Source organism: Pelodiscus sinensis, chromosome 3 (assembly GCF_052426305.1).
Source record: "Pelodiscus sinensis isolate ZL-2025 chromosome 3, ASM5242630v1, whole genome shotgun sequence".
Taxonomy (NCBI): domain Eukaryota; kingdom Metazoa; phylum Chordata; order Testudines; family Trionychidae; genus Pelodiscus; species Pelodiscus sinensis.
The window spans coordinates 126,445,419-126,466,894 of record NC_143054.1 but is presented as its reverse complement, the minus strand read 5'-3'; the positions used below and the strand labels follow the sequence as shown (position 1 = coordinate 126,466,894).

At 40.1% G+C, this 21,476-nt stretch overlaps 1 protein-coding gene across 1 annotated transcript in view; it reads right to left on the bottom strand.

Annotated features, from left to right (window-relative positions):
- Positions 1-21,476, bottom strand: part of DISC1 (DISC1 scaffold protein) — a 273,630-nt gene that overhangs the window by 21,506 nt on the left and 230,648 nt on the right. The window contains 2 exon segments of the mRNA XM_089777362.1: positions 12,613-12,657; positions 20,965-21,220. Of these exon segments, the coding sequence (XP_089633488.1) occupies positions 12,613-12,657; positions 20,965-21,220 (301 nt within the window).

Sequence of the window (21,476 nt, the reverse complement as noted above, 5' to 3'; positions counted from 1 at the left end):
ACCTCTCAACTGCTGTCCATGGTCCCAAAAACATGACCCAAGTGTAGCAATGTCAGCCTGAGTCCTCAAAGAGCCTCAAACTGTAGTGTAGAGGTGAGATTACCATAAATTCCAGTGAATGAACACCAATGACAATTCTTTAAATGTCAACATTTTAAACTATCCCACTGCTCAGCAATGCACGTAAGAAAGAAGAGAAAGCATCATGGTATAAGAATCTACAGAATCTACTCTGTATGTCTGCAACCTTTACACCTGTCAGGGTTGGAGGGGGCATGATTGATTTCCTATTTCTGAAGCAAGATCCCCCAACTTTGAAAAGTTTGGGGTTTGCTGCATTAGAAAATTCCCAGTTTATTCCTCTCTTTCCACTCCAATGTCCCGTGTCACTCCAGAGTCTAATGTGTCTTTCCGGCTTAATTTCAATGTAATCGCAAATAAAACCAACAGTCCAGGACACTGAAGTAACCTGAAACAGAATCTTTCCCTCTCTGTTTGTTCACTGTATACAAGAAGAAATTTTCTCTCTCTTCTGTATCAGTTAGACTGGAACTTTTAGCTCTTCCTCTCTTGATTTTCACGGCCACACCAAGTTTGCACAACTTGATAGACTTGGATAACCTGCAGACATTGCCTGGTTATTGGTGCTGTCCAGGGAATTTCCAATGCTTCTGATTTAAACTTGAGGTTTAGCTTGAGACTTCAATCCCTTGGGGTAGTCAGGACGTCAGAGCTTTTCTTTATTTACTCTTTTGACTGGCTGAGGAATCAGAGCTCCGAGCACCCTTTTAATGTGACTTCCATGAACTTGATGGCAGTTAGTTTTCAGATAAATGATGTACCCATGTGCTGTTACAGAGATGCTCTACAAAATCTGTCTCAGGATGATCTGCTAGGCAAAGAAATGGCTAACATTTAAGCTTCTTTTTCTTTTTAAAAACCAGCAGTCCCTACTAATACAGTGTATCCAGAGTGGGGATTCAACGGTGCTATTGGGGAAAGGGAGACTGGTCTCTGCAGATTTGTCCACATCACAAGTGAAGGTGTGATTGTGGCACTGGTAGGTATAGCCACCTCAGCCTTAGGGTAAACCTACACTGTGTGCTTCTTTTTGCATCATATAGACATAGCCCCTCCAGAAAGGTATAATAGCAGTGTAGCCAATGAGTAAATGCTTAGGCAAGTAAAGACATACAGAAGGGCACGGATACATACCCAAGTACATACTCTATATGGTCCTTTACCTTTCTAAGCTGTGCTTCCCTATTGACACTGCTATTCTTATTAGCACTGTGGTGTCCTGCTATCTGCAGCTGCAGTCTTTCTTCTCTGTCAGAAGTGATTCCCCCACCAGGGTCAGGATCTGGCCACTCCCTGTTCCTGGATCCTTTCCCTGCAGCGGAGAGAAACTATGGCAGCAAAAGCTGCTGCAGACTTTCCTGATTGACTCCTCTTTGCTACAGCCATTCACTGGTGTGCAACTACACACCGCAGCATGGACATAGCTTGCATTTCACTATGGCAGGCAGCTAGACATGAACTACATATCAACTGCCAGTTGTGCATACTGTAGATGCAGTCTTAAGCTGGTTAGTACAGGTAACAATAGTGTAGGCATGTTGGCATAGGCTTTACATTGACTAGCAACCAAAGTACATACTCTGGATCTGTGGAGAGCTTGTACTCTGGTTTCTAATCCGGCTGAAGCTCACACCACATCTGTACTGCTATTGTTACCTGTGCTGGCTAGATTAAAGTGAGTATGGATATGCCTCCCCATGCTACAATCACACCTTCCCCTGCAGTACAGACATACCTTTAATATTTTCTAAGAGGAAGAGTAGCACTGGCCCTTCCAACTTCGTGTGACTCTTTTATCTGTTCTTATGAAAACTGTGAAACATACAGAACCCTGTTCACTAAGCATCTAGGAAAGCAGGATTCTAATTTCACTATCATGAACTACCAGCCAGAAAAGAGGTATAGCTGGGGGGGGGGGGGGGGGGGGAGTCCCACTTCACACATTAGCATTTGAGGAAGGAACACTATTTTCAGCTCTGCCCCATATATCATGGTAAGAAACCCACTAACTAAGCCCACTTCACTGAGTCATTCTGGGATTGGAGGGAGAAGTCAGGTTTTCTTTTAGGTGCAACATGGAAAAAGTGGCTCATGCCAAAAAGAGAACAGAATCAGTCTTTGCCAAGTCAACAATCTGAACTGACTTTTCAAAGTTCTAGTGGTCAATTATCTCCTGATAAGGTAAGAAAGTATTATCTACACTTTACAAATGTCAACACTAAGAGGCAATTTTCCAAATTACTTACATGGGGTAACGCTACAAAAAGCAGCAGAGCTATGCTTCTAACTACCAGCAGTTCACACTGACCACTATATTGGTATCAATGGACTGAATAACTTCAAATACATAAATAGTAGTGGGCTTCGTTGTCAAATCACTTATACCTGTTAAACCCCTAGGTAAACTTCAATGAGTTCAACAGGTTTACTCTAACATACATCAGTGTCAGTCAAATTAAAGTCATAAACTGCTATGTATTTTCATTCTAACCAGCTTGACTTGCCCATTTGCATCACTGCTAAGAAACACAAACTACATGTATATTTATCTTCACTTTAGCACATCGCTTATTTTTGTTAGCATGTCTTATAATAGTAATTTTCTTCTGATGCATTATTGCTTTGTAGTATTGCAAAGAGTTCAATACAATTTTCAAGAGAGAAAGAGAGAACATTCAGAAAGGAATTATGAAGATGTCAAATCTGTTTGACAAGGAACTTTAGTTTTTTCTATGATTCCAAACAAAAATAAGCCTATGACTGTATTGCTTTTGGCACATCCACAAAAACAACATTTTGATACATCTTTGTTATACTGTTCTCAAGTTCATGTGACAAAAGCACCCATTTACTTAGTGCCAAATTCACACATCAGCTGAGTTAATTACACAGATTTACATTTGAAGTGAGATCAGAACATACAGCATGTACTGTACTTAGGGGAATGATGAGCTTGTGATTAAAGCACTGGTCTGGACCTGAGGAGATCTGGGTTCTTTTCCTTGTTCTGCTACAGTGTGGCCTTGGGCATGCCATAGACCCTATCTGTGTCTAGGTATAACGCTTCTAAGTGTGTCTTTAAATTGTAAAGTTGTTGAAATAGGGACTATGTCTTGCTATGTGTGCCTAGCACAACGTGGATTTTGTTTAAGGCTTTCAGTGCTACTATAATACAAAAAATAAACAAGGGAAATAAGAATTGTAATTCAGCTGTTCAAATGAGGAATGGACCAAAATAAGGGTAAGAGTGTGGACCTGTATTTATAAATAATTTTTGACTGACTGAATTTTAACCTTGTTTCTAGCTAATCCATAACTCTGTTGATAGCTGCTCTTGTAGGGTAGGTTAGGACAGTGTTTCTCAACCAGTGGTACAAGTACCCTTAGGGGTACTCAAGAGAGGTCTGGGGGGTACATCAAGGCAAATGAAATTTGGAGAAAACGAATTTTTGTTTTAAGTTTTACAGCTCTTTATTATTTGTGTACTTTTTACACCCAAACACTTCAGTGCCTGCCCAGCTACAATAAGTTGTTTAAACAAATGTGTTGCAATGGTAGAAAAAAAATTGTGTGCATCTGAAAACTGTAGGTAGTGGGGGGTACTTATTTTTTTTAAAGGGGGTACTTTATAAAAAAGGTTGAGAAACACTGGGTTAGGAGAAGAGAAGGATATGAGGAAAAAATATCATGAAATATTTCAAGATCAACTATTTTTTGTAGACTGAGTTTTTTCTTCTGTTTGCGGAGACCCTCTTCCTGTTATAATTCATAATATTAACAATTACAACATTTATACAAATCCACTGATTCATCTGTTCAAAGTATTTTTTCCAGGCTGCTCTAGCCTGCCACTCTGGCCCTATCCTCCAGTAACCATATGGAAATGACGGTTGATCTACCTCCAGGGACAGGACAGGCTGCTTAGCTGCAGAATCTCTCAATGGGTCAGTTCTAAGAGGGAGGGAGCTTTATGTTTGATTCTCTCAGTGTTGGGTAGGCACAGAGTCAAAGCAGGCTGAACAGCTCCAGCTGGTGTCTCACTAGTAAAGCACCAGGTGCAGGAGTTAGCCTATAAACAATTAATACAACATTGGTCTACTAACCTGTTCAGTGTGTTAAAACAGCAGCAAGCAAATCCCCAAAATATAAATAATTGGGAAAGCTGTGTTGATTTAGGCTCTTTCCCCCCTCTCTTTCTTTTTTGTAAAGTAAAAAGAGCATTCAAAATGACATGTTGATTTGTATATTGAACGGTGTAGCCTGGTGCTCTGTACCTCAGACTTGCATATAATTAGCTTAAACATGCTCCTCATCCAATGCATTTTTTTAAATAAAACATTGAGAAAATATTTTAAAAAGGGCCTTAAATCTAGTCTCTTACTGAAACTTAATTAGGGGCTTGAGGTTGAGATGACTGATTGGAAATGTAGGCACAAAACTACAAACTGGGATCAGCAATGACAAATCACACAGGTTTTGTGATGCAGAGAACCTGGAGGCCTCAAGAATAATTAAATCCCCATCATTCCAATAAGCAACATAGCCTACAATTGTCTCCCCTTTGATCCTGTATCATTACCCACTATGCTGCTTCCTTTTTAAAAAAAGGAACAATGACACTCAAAGAAAAGTATAAACTTTCCAAAAATACCTTCTGAGTTTATTTCTCCTCATTCTGAATGCTCACCTTGTGAATAAACATTGTACTACAAGAATGTTCTTTTGCCACTACTACATTAACATTTAAGCTCCTAAGTGAAATCTATTGTAATTTTAGCCAAAGACTCAATTTCTTCTCCATCAATAGATTTATAGCGCAGTTATTTTGGATGCATTAAAAGTAATACTACTGTTATGTCAAGTTTTTCATTGAAAGAAGGGACTCTGTTACATAAGACTAATGCAACCCCTCCTTCCCCAAATTACAGCACTTTGAGTACAGAAAAACGGCTGAATTTTTTAAAATAATCAGTTAACTAGATCCAGAATTACAGTTATTTAATACTGAGTCCTGTAAAAAATTTAGCACCCAGTCTAGACCTATGACATCAGAGGAAGATTGAAAAAAATTAAATAGTTTTAAAAAATTAGTTTAATCTGGGTCCACTAATTCTAAATTGTCTTACTCGCATGACTGTTGCATATTGTTGATAGTGGGTAATTATAACACCCCTGTAAAATAGTTTACCCTAAACTACGGAAATGTACTCAGGCTTAACTCTGTCTTAATATACCTGAATAATAATATTACATTATCTATATGTGGAAGAGAGCTGCTTCTTCTGTTTAAATAAGCAATTCCCTCCAAATTTAGTCAAGCAATGACATTAGATGCCTCATTAGCAGGTCATGTAAAAATATACAGCAAAATCCTCACAGGAAATGAAGCAATGTACTGATTTTTTTTTCCAGGGATGAGGAGGAGAGGTCATGCTTAGAGAGATCATTTAAGCTGTTTAACACTAAAGACAGAGTGCTGAGAATTGTCTTACATGGGCTGAGAAAGTCACCCCTATTGACAATAAAAGTGAATGTTCTACATTTTCGAAAACAAATTCACAATCTTCTACTTCTAAAAAAAGGAGAACAGCTCTTTTTTAAACTTAAAAATAACCACCCAGAGGGAATAGCGCCTTTCAGCATATTTCATACCTATCAGCACCAGGAATAGGCACCTGAATATATAGCCAGGCAAAAACACTGCCGGTGACATAGAAACTGTTCCAACCTCTTCCTGGGAGACGATCTGCTCTGTGTATACTGCACAACAATAGCTCGGAGAAGTAAATGGGCTCTGCCTCAAGCTCAATATACTAACACAAACTCTCCTGTTTGCTGGTTTTAAGAACACTGCAAGCAAACATCGCTCTGAGAGCACCTCAGGATTTGACTAATTATTGTATGCACTGACATCACTTTCAGCAGTCTGAATGTTACTTCCAGGAGACATTGATGCAGTAGGAGAGGATATGCAATATTATTGTGTGGGAGTTTTTTGTGTGTAGAAGGGATAGTTTTTGATGGATTTCATCTTTGTTGCTCCTAAAGCAGACAGAAATAGTTATAAAATGCACATGAAAGACACTAGATAGATAGACAGATCATTTGTGGCAATGGTGGAAGATTTCCTCAGCTTTCTCATGCAATGTGGACGTATTCGCCTCCCCTCCTCTTTTTAGCTGTGGGCATAGAACAGCTGTTGCTGCACCTGCATGAGAGTATTAGCACACTAGGGTTTAATAGGGGAAGATTGGAATGTTTCTTATTTTACTTTCTGTGGTTCATTATATTTTCTTAAATGCCATTTTAATCCCTGCTTCTAACTGGCAGACATTATACAGTACTACTTAGTTATAAATACAAATTTGGACAACTTCTCCAGTGCAGAATTGGGAGACTTAACCTGGCATTTCGGTTCATCCCATAGCGCCAGTTCTGCTTACCAAAAGTGGCCCACTAGGGTCTTGCATTCCGCGCCCAGCTCCACACCAGCGAGCCGGGCTTCTTACCCATTTAAAGTTTGAGAATAGGTTGAGATTGTTTCAGCCCCAAAACCTCTAATCATTTGCTTTACCAGATAAAACTGGGGAGATATACGAGCACCAGCTATCCTGAGGGAAACTTTGGAGGGAACCAGCTACTAGACTTCTCCACTCTGAATTCTAGTTAAGCAGTTTCTATATAGGAATTTGTGTAGTTCTCACACTTTTTGTTCACAAGTTTCACCACAAATCTCCTCTTTACTCCCTCTCAGAAGTGAGATCCCCAGATACATCCCCAAAACTATGGCCCTTCAAATATAGACATATATACAGTAACAGTAAGCAAGCTGTTTAGTCTTCCAAGTATTAAAATTGTGCCCCTGATAAAAATTATCACCACAAAAAACCCACACTTTGGTCATCTGAAGAAGTGGCCTGTGCCCACAAAAGCTCATGATACCATCTACGTGTTTTGTTAGTCTTTAAAGTGCTACCAGACTATCTGTTATTTTTTTAAGTTTATTCTGTACAGACTAACTTGGCTACCCCTGAAGCTTCTAAAAGTATTGTTACAGCATGTCCAGTGAGACATTTTTCATCCAGGCTGAATTAGAATGGATATTTCTTTTATACCCATTAAAAATGGAAGTAATTGAAAATGGAGATTGGGGATTTCCCTTTGACAGACATTTCACATTACAGTGTATTTTTAGATTTTTCAGGCTTCATTTTCAGAAGTGCTAATTTCCAGCTACTCCAAATGAAATTAATCAGAGCTGTTGGTATTCAGCACCGCTGAAGAATCAGGTCCCTGCATGTCAAAGAATGTGTACACACAGACACTTGAATACATGCCTAAACCACATGTAGGCATAATCTCCGAACATACTCAGACAGTGCGTTATCTAGCCACATGCATCCACTCAAGAAAAATCCTAGAGTTGTACTAACCATGTTTGTGGTCTGTGAGTGATGTGACTACAATCTACTGTACTATTAAAAAGATACTGCAAAGAAGCATCAGGGGTTTTAACGGGCTGCAGAGACTATGGTTTGTAAAGTTATTACCCTACTAAACTGGTAACAAATGACCACCTAGCTATGGCCACCACATCAGCAGTGACCCAATACTGACTACAGTTTGGCAGGTCTATTCCAGCAATATCACATCATGGGAAGCTCTGGTTGACCGGCTGTGTGGCTTTTGTGACTTAGGGTTTGGATGCAGGCCAACATCAAGATGAATAGTGGGACTGTACTTGTCTGTCTAGGTCAGCACTTGAGTATATCTTAGAATCGTAGGGCTGGAAGATACCTCAGGAGGTCATTGAGTCCAACCCCTTGCCCAAAGCAGGGCCAACCTTAACTAAATCATCCCAGCCGGGGCTCTGTCAAGCTGGGACTTAAAAACCTATAAGGATGGAGATTCTACCACCTCCCTACGTAACCCATTCCAGTACTTCACCTCCTTCCTCATAAAGTAGTTTTTCCTAACAACCAACCTAGACCTCAACCATTGCTCCTTGTTCTGCCATCTGTCACTATTTGAGAACAACCTCTCTCCATCCTCTTTGGAACCTCCCTTCAGGAAGTTGAAGGCCTCTATCAAATTCCTCCTCACTCTTCTCTTCTGCAGACTAAACAAGCCCAAATCCCTCAGCCTCTACTCATAGGTCAGCCTCCTAATCATTTTCGTTGCTCTCCACTAGACACTCTCCAATGTGCCCACACCCTTTCTGTAATAGAGGGCCCAGAATTGGACACAGTACTCCAGATGTGGCCTCACTTGAGCTGAATAATAATAACTTCTCTAGATCTGCTGGCAATGCTCCTCCTATGGCAACCTATTATGCTGTTAGTCTTCTTGGCTACAAGGACACACTGTTGACTCATATGCAGCTTCTCATCCACTGTAATCCCCAGGTCCTTTTCTGCAGAACTGCTGCTTAGCCAGTCAGTCCCCAGCTTGTACCAGTACTTGGGATTCTTCCACCTCAAGTGCAGGACTCTGCACTTGAACCTCATCAGATTTCTTTTGGCCTAATCCTCCAATTTGTCTAGGTCACTCTGGACCCTATCCTACCCTCCAACGTATCTACCTCTCCCTCTAACTTAGCGTCATCTGCAAATTTGCTGAGGGTGCAATCCATTCCCTCGTCCAGGTCATTAATAAAGATGTTGAACAAAACTGGCCCTACAACTGACCCTTGGGGAACTCCGCTTGAAACTGACTGCCAGCCAGCCAGCGAGCTGTTGATCACCACCTGTTGAGCCCAATCCATACTTCCTTAACTTGCTGGCAAGAATACTGTGGAAGATCATATCAAAAGCTTTTCTAAAGTCAAGCTATATACCATCCATCAACTTCCCCATGTCCTCAGAGCCAGTTACCTTGTCAGAGAAGGCAGTCAGGTAGGTCAAGCATGACTTGCCCTTGGTGAATCCATGTTGACTATTCCTGATCACTTTCCTCTCTTCCAAGTGCTTCAAAATGGATTACTTGAGGATCCCCTCCATGATTTTTCTGGGGAATGAAGTGAAGCTGACTGGTCTGTAGCTCTCTGGATTATCCTTCTTCCCTTTTTAAAAGATGGGCACTACATTTGACTTTTTCCAGTCATCTGGGACCTCCCCTGATCTTCATGAGTTTTCAAAGATAATGGCCAACTCTTTCAGCCAATTCCCTCAGCACCCTCAGATGCATTAAATCTGCGTTGTGCATGTCCAACTTTTCTAAATAGTTTTTAACCTGTTCTTTCTCCACCAAGGGCTGCCCACCTCCTTCCCGTTACTGCACTAGGCAACACACTAGTCTGGGAGCTGACCTCGTCTGTGAAGACAGAGGCAAAAAGTCTTCAGTGACCATGGATATGAAATGATCAGTGCTTGTGCATCTCACCCTCCAGCCATTTCACTCTGTCAAAGCTCTCTGAACACGGCTATGAGTGACAGGGATTGGCATATTGGTGAGAGAAGAGGGGCTATGTGAACCATAGCTTGCTGTGTTCCAAGTTATGTTTTAGAGTTTGCTTGAGTTATCATACAGCCTTTAATTCAAGACAGCCCATCAACCTTTTGCCAAAAATGAAGCTGCTGCAATGTATTTACAGTATTATGGAGCAGCTTCAACACCACAACATGCATCAGAATTCCTGCTTATGTGCTGCGACTCTTATCTCAGGTTCTTTGCAATTATGAGACTGCTAACTACTACATCTCACTTTTCCTACATTCCCTTAGCTCTAACTTCGCAGTTCCCAGCTGCCGGGCTGCAGTGACTCTGGGAGCCAGGGTTAGTATACGCCGCCCAATGCCTCCCCTCCCGCCATGGCTGTTGGGCGAGGTGTGTCTGTCCCCGCCTCTCTGCCAACCAGTGCCAGGCAGAGGCAGGATCTCTTCCCAGATATGGAAGAGTGCTTCGCTGCAGCTACGTGGAGCCCAGCATGGCAACCTTAGAGCAGCCACGACCCAGGCAGCAGTGCTCAGCTGGGAGGCAGCGCAGGGTTAGGTGAGGGGGGCAAGGTAGGCACTAGGAATGGGAGGGGGGTGACACTGGGGCATCCGGGGTGGGGACCTGGCACTGGAAGTGGCTCTGGGGATGGGGCTAGTAGGGGGGGGGAGGCTATACAGGCAGGCCTGGCAGTGGGGGCTCTGAGGATGTGGCTAATATTGGGGGCTGGCACTGGGGAGAATTCTGGGGGGTTGGGTGCATTGTGGCTCTGAAAACAGGCTGTAAGGATTGGGGGCTGGCACTGAGGCCTTTGGGATGGGGCACTGGCAGGGTTTTAGGGTGGGAGGCTGGCACTGGGGGGTTGGGTGCCGAGGACTGAGGTCAGTGGCTGGCAGTGGGGGGCTCTAGAGATTAGGTCTGGCACTTGCGGGCTCTGGGGGCCGGGGCTTTTGGTGGACCGGTAACATCTTATTTGCATAATAAGTATGCAAATAAAATATCACCAGTCCACCAAAAGTTAGTGAATGAGTTTGCAGGTCCCTGGTATATAAAAAAGGTTGGGAACCACTGCTCTAGCTTATCTCTCACCCCACCTTCTCTGCAGTGGTACCAACACTGGACATTGTGGCATATGGGTATGTTAATGCCAAAATCATGCTGCAACCCTGATTGTTGTCCCCTCACTTTCCCTGTTAGAGTTGCTAAAGAATGCTCCTGAAAGAGCATCCAAGCAGGAGTAGGTCTTTCCATTGTCTTCCAGCATTCAAACATCTTGCCATGAGCTGTGAGAGAACATGTTTCCATCTGTTATCTGTATTCTCTCTCCTGTCTGAATGACAGTATCTCTGGACTGGGTAGACATTTGAATATGCACATGTACTATTACTATCAAGGCTTCCTTTAATATACATGGGATAATTCCAGTTTCTGTTCTGACATGTTCCTGTGGGTAATGTCATCTACTGGCTTGCAAGGGATGATCTACATTGGGCCAGGAACTGCTTTCTGGTGTGCACATTCATCTGGGTAAGGAGTCAGCCTAGCTGGGGTATCATTTGCAGGTGACTCACAGTATAAATAATTCCCTTTTGTATCTCTGTCTAGTCACCATGATCCTGCAACTGTCCTACAGCTTTCTGTATCACTGCTGTGTACAAGTCTGCTGGAGGTTTTTACATTCTATGTCTCAGGCCATATGCTCCCTGTACTGTCTTGTAAATACTGTGCTATCTTGGCAGCTGCCTGTGGCTGATGACTGGACACTGTCCATGTACCATTGTTGTCATTCTTTCCTGACAACAGGTGTTTTCTGTGTCTTGGTGCCTGTGGGATTATGTACTCCTTTTGTGTGTCAGCATTGTTCAGAGGCATATGCATTGCTTTGTCCTGATTCACAGCTGAGGCCCATGGCATGAGAGGCAGTTTCTATCTTCTTGAGCTCTTTTTTTTTTTTGCTTAGATGACATTCACCCCCCAAAAGCTTCTTCTGTGTATCCATTATGCACAGATGGATTTTCTCTGGCATGTGTAATCTCATTTGGCCATGATCTTCTCTCACTCTGCCTGTCCACACAGACAGTAATTTGAGTTGGTGTATTGATGTAGAATACTTTGATGGGATTTTTCTAGCTTCTATTTAGCCTTTAGATTCACTGGCAGTAGTGCAGAGTAGTGACTTGTCCAGATTGCTACTCCATATTGCACCCCTGTCGCAGTTCTTTTTTGAATTTGCATGGCTGGGCAGCACAGGGCACGTATACTCATATATACTACTACAGAACATGAAATAAGGTTTACTTCCTGTGTAATTGTCTGCTTACTGAAACTGGTGCATATCAATTCAACTTTTTCAATATGCAAGATTCAGCCCAAGGTATCCTAGTGTGGATTTGGGCCGTGGTATATATATTCTACTCCTAAGGGCAGTATATGTGTAACTATGGATTTATTATCTGACCACTCAGTTTATAGCAAAAAAATAGGCTGTCTCCCCATTTACTTTTGACTCGAAAAGCATCTTGAACTACTTTGTTATATACTTTGCTCAGAGATACAAACTATAGGATCTGACATCTTTATTTACAAAATGGCTGCAAAACAAGATACCAAAAAAGATGAGAAACATACAGGATTTTTATCCAGATAACATTTATATTGAATATCTATATTCCTAACATTTATACACTTATAAAAGGAAAAACAATTTGTTCAAAGGGATTCAAATAGGAAAAAAGTATGGTACAGGAAGGTGAGGAAACAATTATTATGATTTTGCTCCATGTTAAAATATCATTGTCTACACTAGAGTAAACTAATTACCACTAGCTGTCTGTGTCTCTGATGCATTAACACATCTGTGTTAAAACCACTGCCTTAGGTCATGCTTCTATTGAAGTCAGTTTGCGTTTTCCCATTATCTTCAATGGCAGAAAGATTGGTCACTTAATTTTGGTCTTGGCCTTACTTTCCTAATTATTTGCTCTCTATTCTGCAATTTATGCCCAAAGGTAACATCTAAAGATGTATCCTTTTTAAAGGAATCCCAGGATGTTAGCAAAATTTCCCCCAATCCTCCTATATTATCTAGAAAGCACTTACCTCATACAAATGATCATCTTCACCAAATGAAATATCCTCGACAACCTGTTAGGGATATGTAATAAGATAAACTATGTATAAACATTAGGATTTTAATGTAATTGTATAGCAGCAGTATTGCACAGTAACAGATTACACAAGTTAAACTGTTACACTGTTTTGTGGCATAAATAGAAAGAAAGAGTATAGAAATCAAAGGAAACCAGAAAGCTAATTTCCATGGAGCTTATGCATTGGCAGCCAGGCCACATTTAAGGCTACTGTTTCTGTTACAAATAAATCTCATTTATGGCCTACTCCATACCCCCTCCGATATCTATACACAAAAGAATATCATCTTGAAAACTAGGAGATGAGATCTGGCATTGAGGTGGAATCTTCTCAAGTTTATAAAAATGGTATAAGTTCAAAAAGGACGTGGAAAGCAAAACTATTTCTACATTCTTTTAGACATTCTGGACATTCTGTAACTAGCTGAAAGAATGAGAGCGGTAAAATGTAGACTATTATTTGTATTTGTTCAATGCACTGCTCAAAGGACAGCTGATAAATCCTAATTCATAAATTAAGACTATATGTCCCACTCCTGTACATGACACTGCATCAGTATACCCTTGTGCCAGTTGAAAGCCCCACTGATGTCCCACACAGGCACTATAGTCAATCCATACAGATACTTTTATAGGCATGGAAGACTTCTCTGAACTGATCCATAAGGTTACATACAATCTTCTTTAATACCTTTCTCAAGACACTCTTCTACTATGATACAAGAAATTAGAAAACATTTAAATGACTAGGCTGAAGGGCAGTTAGGGAAAGTAATGAAAGTGTACATTATTTGTAGCCTTTGCATGACTGGAGCTATGGTTAGTATTTTGACAAAACAGCACACAGAATCAGAGGCCTGCATATAGGAAACAAATTATAAACCAGTGTTCTTGATGAACATTTTCAGAACTCTACCTCTAAAAAGAAGGGAAGGTTGCTTGAAAACTCAACATTAACTCTCTCTTGATTGTTTGTTGGTTAGTGCGGTTTTTTTTATTTACTTGGGGGGGAGGGGCTATGTTTCATGTTCTTGGAAAGATTAAATTTTATGATATACAGATGCTTTTATTAAAAAGCTAGTGTTTATCCAGAGATACCACACAGTTGTATCTGACACTCCTTAGTATTTCCTTATGCTCAGAATGGACAAAGGTATTGTAGTCTGTTGGCTGTACAATGGCGATCTAACCACTGTATACAAGCTTGTTGTTACAGAGTCCCTTTGAAGGTTGGATTAAGGATATAGAAAACATACTCAAACACTGACCTTCACTGATGCTCAATGTTGACATTTAAGACAGATAAATTTGAAGTCCCCAAATGATTTTTGAATCTCTACAAATACAATATTTAATTAAACTAATATTAAAGTACATTTTGTTTAGATTTCTACAAGCGTTGCCCTTTACATCTAGCACATTTACTTCCTGGATCAGAGGGCACTTTAATCTGTGGTAATGTGGTGCATCTTACTGACGAAGGCCATATTACTGACTGCTGTCACCAAATTCTGAGAAAAGCTATACCACATACAGTTCTGACTTAATTTTTAATGTATTTGTCATTTTAAAGTATACTGTTGTCATTTCTTTTTAGTTACAGTCCATTTCAATATCACAGATTATTACTATTTCAAACATAGCTAATCAAACAAAATGCTGTGTAATTATATAGCACCTTTTCAACTGGAATCTGAAAGCACTTTACAAACCTTCTTTCCAGAGGGGAAAACTGAAGTAGAGAGGAAAAGTGACCTGCTCAAAATTAATAGCACACCTGGTGGTGAAACTGGCAACCTGATCTCTACTCTGAACACAGTTTCAAGCACTGAGAAGGAATTATTCACATGCTACAAATGTCGGATGCGGTAGCTACCAAACTTGTTGGTTTACCATAGGTACTACTACTGCATTTTGTTTTTTACCTTGGAACTTTAATCACCTGAATTTTCTTGAAATCTAGTAGGTGTTTCCTTCCTTCATAAGATTAAAGGGGGAACACTGCAGAGAATGCCAGAAGAAGAAGAAAAAAAAGGACAAGTCAGGAAATGAAACCTGAAGTTAATGGTTTTACATGACTGTAGAGGTACCAGGAGATAGGGAAGTTTTAGCACACTGTAATCTACACAGATATTAGTTACCAGCAGTGTCTCTGATGTTGCTTACAAGAAAAATATCAACAAACAAAAGCCAAAGCAAGAACATGCAAGGAGAGATGCAATGTACTAAGGCTAATACTTTAAGAGAAATGAAGTGTTATTGTATACAAGACTGGGTAAAATTCTGGTATAATTCAGAATTTACCAAGAAACAAACTATGAAAAAAAACCCTAACCTCATCCACTTGTAACCAGAATAAAATTACTTGGAATCAATTTAGATCTATAAAAAATTTTAAGTAACAAATCGAGGACCACCCCAGAATTATGCTCAATATCTATGATTCTAGTTTAGTTCCTTCAGACTAAACATGGCTCCAGGTTGTGTTACATAATTCCACCAAGTTAGTTTTAATTCCTGATAGATTCTGAAAACTTAGGGTATGGTTCTTCTATCTTGGCTCTGTCTGGTGCAGAGTACTTTGGCTTGGTTCAGACTGGTTAGTGTGGTTTATGGCTTTTCTCAAACAAGTTAAAGACGACTGCTATACTGATTAGCTATTGGTAGTTCCAGTGGGATGCCATTTATTCTCATGTATTTATGACTGTTCCAGGATTGTTTTGGCTGATACCTTGTGATTTAGATCTGGAAAAAATAAAGGTGCTCCTACCAGCAGGGCTGTGAGGGGTTGTAGATGTTTCCCCAGCTCTGCAGTTGGTTTTTCAGGGGAAGCTTATTCAATATAGTTATTTTGAATCTATGTGGCATCACAGGAGTGTTTTCGCAATTTTTAGAAGAATTTATTGTCCTATTAAACTGGGGATGTGAATCACACCTTTAATGTGTGATGCTTACCGGATAACAGTTAATCATTACCCGGGAACAGCCTGCTATGGGCTGGGAGTCAGCAGCTTCATATAGGGAAATGGGGTCTAGAAGCAGTGAGGGGGGCTGTTGGCTCCTAGGCTAAATGGGCTGGAACAGCTCCTCTACCCACCCAGTCCCATTAAATCAGTTAACCAGATAAGCTTAATTTTTTAACCAGTTTACTAATTAAATGGAATTTTATAATCTCTACATTAAACACAGTATATTTAATTCTGAGTTCTACATAAGCAGGTTAAAAAGAGAATAGTATTTGTGAAGATCACTGAGTCTTCAGTATAAATACAACTATAAAAAAGCCCCAGCTGTCTTAAGAACTGCAGCTAAGGCTATATAGGGACTACTATCAGATAATAAACTTATGATTAGGGATGTGCTTGGGTAACTGATAAGCATCACCCTTAACACCTTCCCCACCAGCTGCTGCATCTGCCCTGTGTGAGGCTGCTGACTTCCAGTATATGCAGGGTTGGAAGCATCCAGTCTGAAACAGCCCCTGCCTGCAGCATTGGGGCCACTCCAGCCCAGCCAGTGGGATAGAGCAGCCACCCCCTCATCTGTCCCCGTTTAATCAGTTAACTGGTTAAAATTAACATTTAGCCAATTAACTAATTAACAGGATTTTACATCCCTACTTATGATAACACAGAAGAGATATCTGGAACTTTCAAAGCATACAGAACCTGAATGATCATTATTGAGAATGTGATTCTCTGATCTACTGAGGATATATCTTATTTAAAAAAAAAGTATCTATTTTCAAGGATCAAATCCAGAAGAATATTGAATGACTGGATGTTCCCCTTCTCTTGTTTCCAACTCATTTTGCATGTGAATAGTTTTAAGTTTTAATGAAACTTATGAACAAAAGTTAATTGTATGTGATGAAATCTTATTTATAATACACCCAGTTCACAATAATGTTTTGTCAGAGATAACGCAATAAATGACTGAAAGTGAAAATGTATGAAGTAGCCTTCACACCCTCACTCAAAACATTTTGGTATAAAGTGAATCAATTACCAGGCTACGTAAAGCCAATGTATGAGAAGTGTGTGTGTGTTTGCACATTATTTTATCCTCTTGGAGATCGGTGTTTGCAGAATTGTTAACTTCAAAACAAAGCAAATGATGCCTCTTTTCCTCTCTTTTGGAAAGCAGTTAATATTCTTTAAAGGCTATCACTCCTCTTTTGATACCCCATAAACTAGAAGAGAGGTAAGGTAGCTAAAGGGGAATCATCCCTAAAAAAATCAGACATCTGATGAAGTGGATCTTTGCCCACGAAAGCTTATGCTCCAATAAATCTGTTAGTCTTCCCCAAGGTGCCACAGGACGTCTTGTTGTTGCCCATAAAAATGAGCTCAATCTTATCAAGATATGTATCATATAATGGTTCTATAAGGACTCAAAGAATACCATCAAATACCTTGGAAAATACACCTTCTTCCTTAAGTGAGGATCTATAATTTCCATTCCTGGTTTGATAAATTAATGATCGTCATTAAGCTGTTCCCTAAGAGATACCTTAAAACCCTTTATGTGGTCAAATGAAAGAGTAAAAGACGTACAACTTATTTTGCCATAGATAGAGCTATTTTTAAACAACTGGAAAAGTTCTACAGTTATGCATTATGATAGAGTGTAAATGCTGGAAAAGAGATGCCAGATCTCTCAAATAAGTGCATTTACAGATCAGAGGACTAGCTTTTTTCCTTTACCCAGTTCTCTCTTTCTCTCAAACAAAAATTTCCAGGGCTATAGAAAGGTATTATGTTTTTATTTAATATTTCACGCCATAACTGGCTGCTAGGAGTGCTTGGAAATGATACATTCAATGCCTTCTCTCACTAGATGCACACTGCACAACATTCTTGTTCAGACGCTACTAACCTGTTATTCTACTGTCTCTAAACCACAAAACCAATGATGAAAAATGTACAAATGTTATACTCCACAAAAACAATCTTAAATATGTAGTAATGTTAAGCTAAGGGCATATGTATATGCATTTTATTTAAAGGAGCAATATGGGGGCAATCTTATGACCTCCAAAATGGACTGAAAGGCACCGGGAGAACACAGGGCTCTGGAAGCTAAGGTAGTAGAACTGAAGCTGAATCAGCTCTGAGATTACCATGGTACACAGTTTCATTTCTCTCAGATGTGTAACTTGGCCTGATGTTCTAAAATGAAATGAAGCACCTAATCACTTGGTCAACGTAGGAAGCAGGCAGTATTGAGAAACAACACCTTTATCTGGGGAGCAATTGAGAAAATTGTGGGAAAATCTGTTTTCAGTCTTGTGGTAGCTGTGTTGGCCACAGGATATTACAGATTATTGGAATGAGCCAAGAGGCCGGGGGGGGGGGGGGGGGGGGGGAGGGGAGGGGCAGTGGAGCTGGTGAGGAGGGCAGGGAACACTTTAAAAAGATGAACCTGAGAACTTAGATTTGTAACTCTGGAAGACTCAAAAAATCCTGAGAACTGAATAACAACACTGAATTTATAGCTCTTTACCGCAATCTGTAACCCGCTAACCTTCCTTTATCATATAACCGTAGAGGTGTATGCTGTCCACTTTGTATTGCATAGTCTCTGGCAACATGTAACTCCTTATCTGTTCCATCTTGTATTTAGAGGTGTATGCTGTCCACTTTGCATTGCATAGTCTCTGGCAACATGTAACTCCTTATCTGTTCCATCTTGTATTTAGCTATGATATTCTGAGCTTTCCAAGTAATGCTCTGGAGAAGTTTGAAAGCTTGCCTGTTTTAAGCAACAGAATTTGGTCCAATAAAATAAATTGCCTTATCCATCTTGTGTGTCTAATACCTTGGGACCAACACAGCTACCACAATATTGCAAAATACATCTGAAGATATGAAATGTTACTGTCCAAAATGAAAATTCCACATGTAGAAAAGGAAGCCAAACTTAAGTGTCCTCTATGACCTGAGCAAATTCAAAAAGATGCCCAGATGACTCACCATCTATAATCCTCTGATCACTTAACTAAATACAACTCTAAACATGCTGAAGAGCTCTGCAGAAGGACTTCAGGAAAACTGAGGAACCATCTCTAGCACCTCAGATATTCCAGAAGGGACCACATCAAACAAGAAATCATCACATGCTCTCCTACTCTGAAAAATAAAAATAGGAAACGTATCTGGAGATCATGCAAGAAACTGAAAGCAATTATAAAAAAAACCCCTAATGATAACCATCCAACACCAAAAAAAAAATAAACAGAACTAAGTACAAATCCACAACCCACAGAACATTACTTCTAAGATAAACCATTATTCCAGGACCCACCAAATGGATACTATGTGGTACCACAACATCACCAATTTATCAAGGCTGCCTTTTACTACAGCTGAATTATCTACTTTTAATGGGACTGAACTTCTGCCTCATCACAGAACTTGATACCATACTAACATGTGAGACTTAGGAGAATTCTTGCACTGATTCTGCTTCAAAGAAGTCTTTCACAACAAAGACAATATTGATCACAACTTAAAAAACTTGCTCCCTTTGCGGGACCAGCTGCCTGGGTGGCTCTAATACAGCGACAGCAGCGTGGGGTAGCAGCAGCTCCTGTCCGGGGGGTGGGGGTCTGAGTTCCTGGACCCAATGCGAGCTGGGAAGCCTGCCCGTCCTGCTCCTACTACACTTTAAATGCAGAGCTGCAGCGGGGGCAGGTCCTGGACTGAGCGCAAGCCAGGACTGAGCAGGTCTGTTGGCCAGCCAGCTAAGAAACTTAATAACGGAAGGGGGTGGGGGGAATGTGTGTAGTCTATAGGATTAACTGATAAGCTTATCCTTATCGGTTAATCAGTTAATCGACTATACTATTACATCCCTAGTGTGTATGTATATCTATCTATAAAATAAGAGCAGAAGTAGTAGCTGTCAATTTTAGGACTCATGTTAATGAGACACTTCCAGCTAACACTTCCAGCCGGCTTAATTACCCTTATTAACATGGGTCCTACAATTGACAGGTACATCTTCTGATACATTGTTTTCTGTTATTTCCACTCCAGTTCATCCAAGGAAGCGGGTTTTACCCACAAAACCTCTTGATATTACATATTTTTGTTACTCTAAGCTGCCATACTTGTTGGTAATTCCAGAGCAATATGGTTGATTTCAATTGAGTTGATCCAGATTATGCTGCTGCAACTAAAATTGGAATTTGCCTCAACTAGCTTTGACTGTGACTGTAGCAGAATAAGTCACAATCAACCACAAATCTCAGTTACACTTTTGGAAGAAGAGTCGAGCATTACCCAGGCAACAGAATTGCTGGCATTCTCTTTGCAGATTCACCAAGAACAGCAGATAAAATTAAAACCACAGCTTGCCATTTAGGATGAAAATGCCCCTGTGTTACAAATGGTCCAGCTTTGTAAAATATTTTACTTTACAAAAGGTTGAAATTACCATGTACAGCCTGATTGAGAATAGAATTTTACTAGGCCAGAAGGGAATTTACAGTAGGGTAATGGCCTGCCTTCTCTTAAATCTCAGTCAATACAAATGCACAATTAAATATCAATTTTTCTATCTGGTCCAGAGTTCAATGGCTGTTAACACTAAGTGCTTTTAAGCACACATTTAATTTTTGTCAACAAAATTCCAAAGAAATAAAAACAATGCATATCATAGGGGTGAGGGTGGTTTTTTGGTCACATTACATGGCTCTGTTGGATGGGCTGACTCTTAAGCAGCTTAGTTATTCTTGTAATGCTGGTAAATGTTTACAGGATAGTAGTGAATATCTAAGAAAGACAGAAATGCCAAAGCAAATCCAAAAATTAAAAGAAATATATCAAGCCCTTTTAAGCCTCCTCATTTTTTCTTTTAATATTTCATGCAAATTGGAAATCTGCCAGCATCTGAACTGGAAAGACTTAGACCATTCCACTGAGAGTAGGGATCCTGCTTCTCCTCTTCCTCATGCTGAAATAAATCATGAATAAAAAGTCGATGGAATCAAACTAACATGAAATTGATGCAAGTGAGAGACACGGTTGATAATATGTGTTAAACCCAAAAAAAACCCCATGAGAATATTTTCTCCCTAGAAACCCCTATATACATATTTTCTTTCGTATTTTTAAAAAGACTGATGGTTAAAGGAAAAAGGATTGAGAGAGCTTTCATAAAGCTCTATTTTTGTCCTTATTTGAAGCCAAAATCTAAAGTTAATTCTTAATCTGCTTTGCCGACCCTTAACCCTCTTTCTCAAAATGAAAAACAATGACATCATTCAAGTCAACAATTTGCAAGAAACTCAAGATACCTCTTTTAATTCACAGCTATTGGTTTGAGCAATGGGGCATGGAACAGTGCCCCACGCTGTGTCTTTTGGAAAGTGGCTTTCTTTTCCCCTCTCAGTGTCAGAACAGTCATCAGCAGTAGCATCCATCTCATCTGTTTGGCACTCTTCTCCCTCAGAAACACAGCAAACTGCTTCTTTCAGCTGAAACTCTTGGATCAACAGCTGACAGGCCTCCAAGTCAGCTTCCCACACTCTTTCAAGCAGCTGGTTCCCACAACTGAAATAAAAGCCAAAGGAAAATAAAAATTATTTTCAGGGAGCATAATTCCTATCACATGTAACTTTTTCTTAACCTAACCAAAAGGGCAGGTCAATGTTCTCATAAAGAGCTCAGCACTTTTTAAAACGGTAATGAGTTATTTCAAGCTGTGAAGCAGTAGAAAGATTTATCTGCAGAAAAGTGGGATGTCAAGAAATATCTGCTGATCAGATGCTGTTACCTTCTGCAATATGTACAGTAGGTAGATTAGACC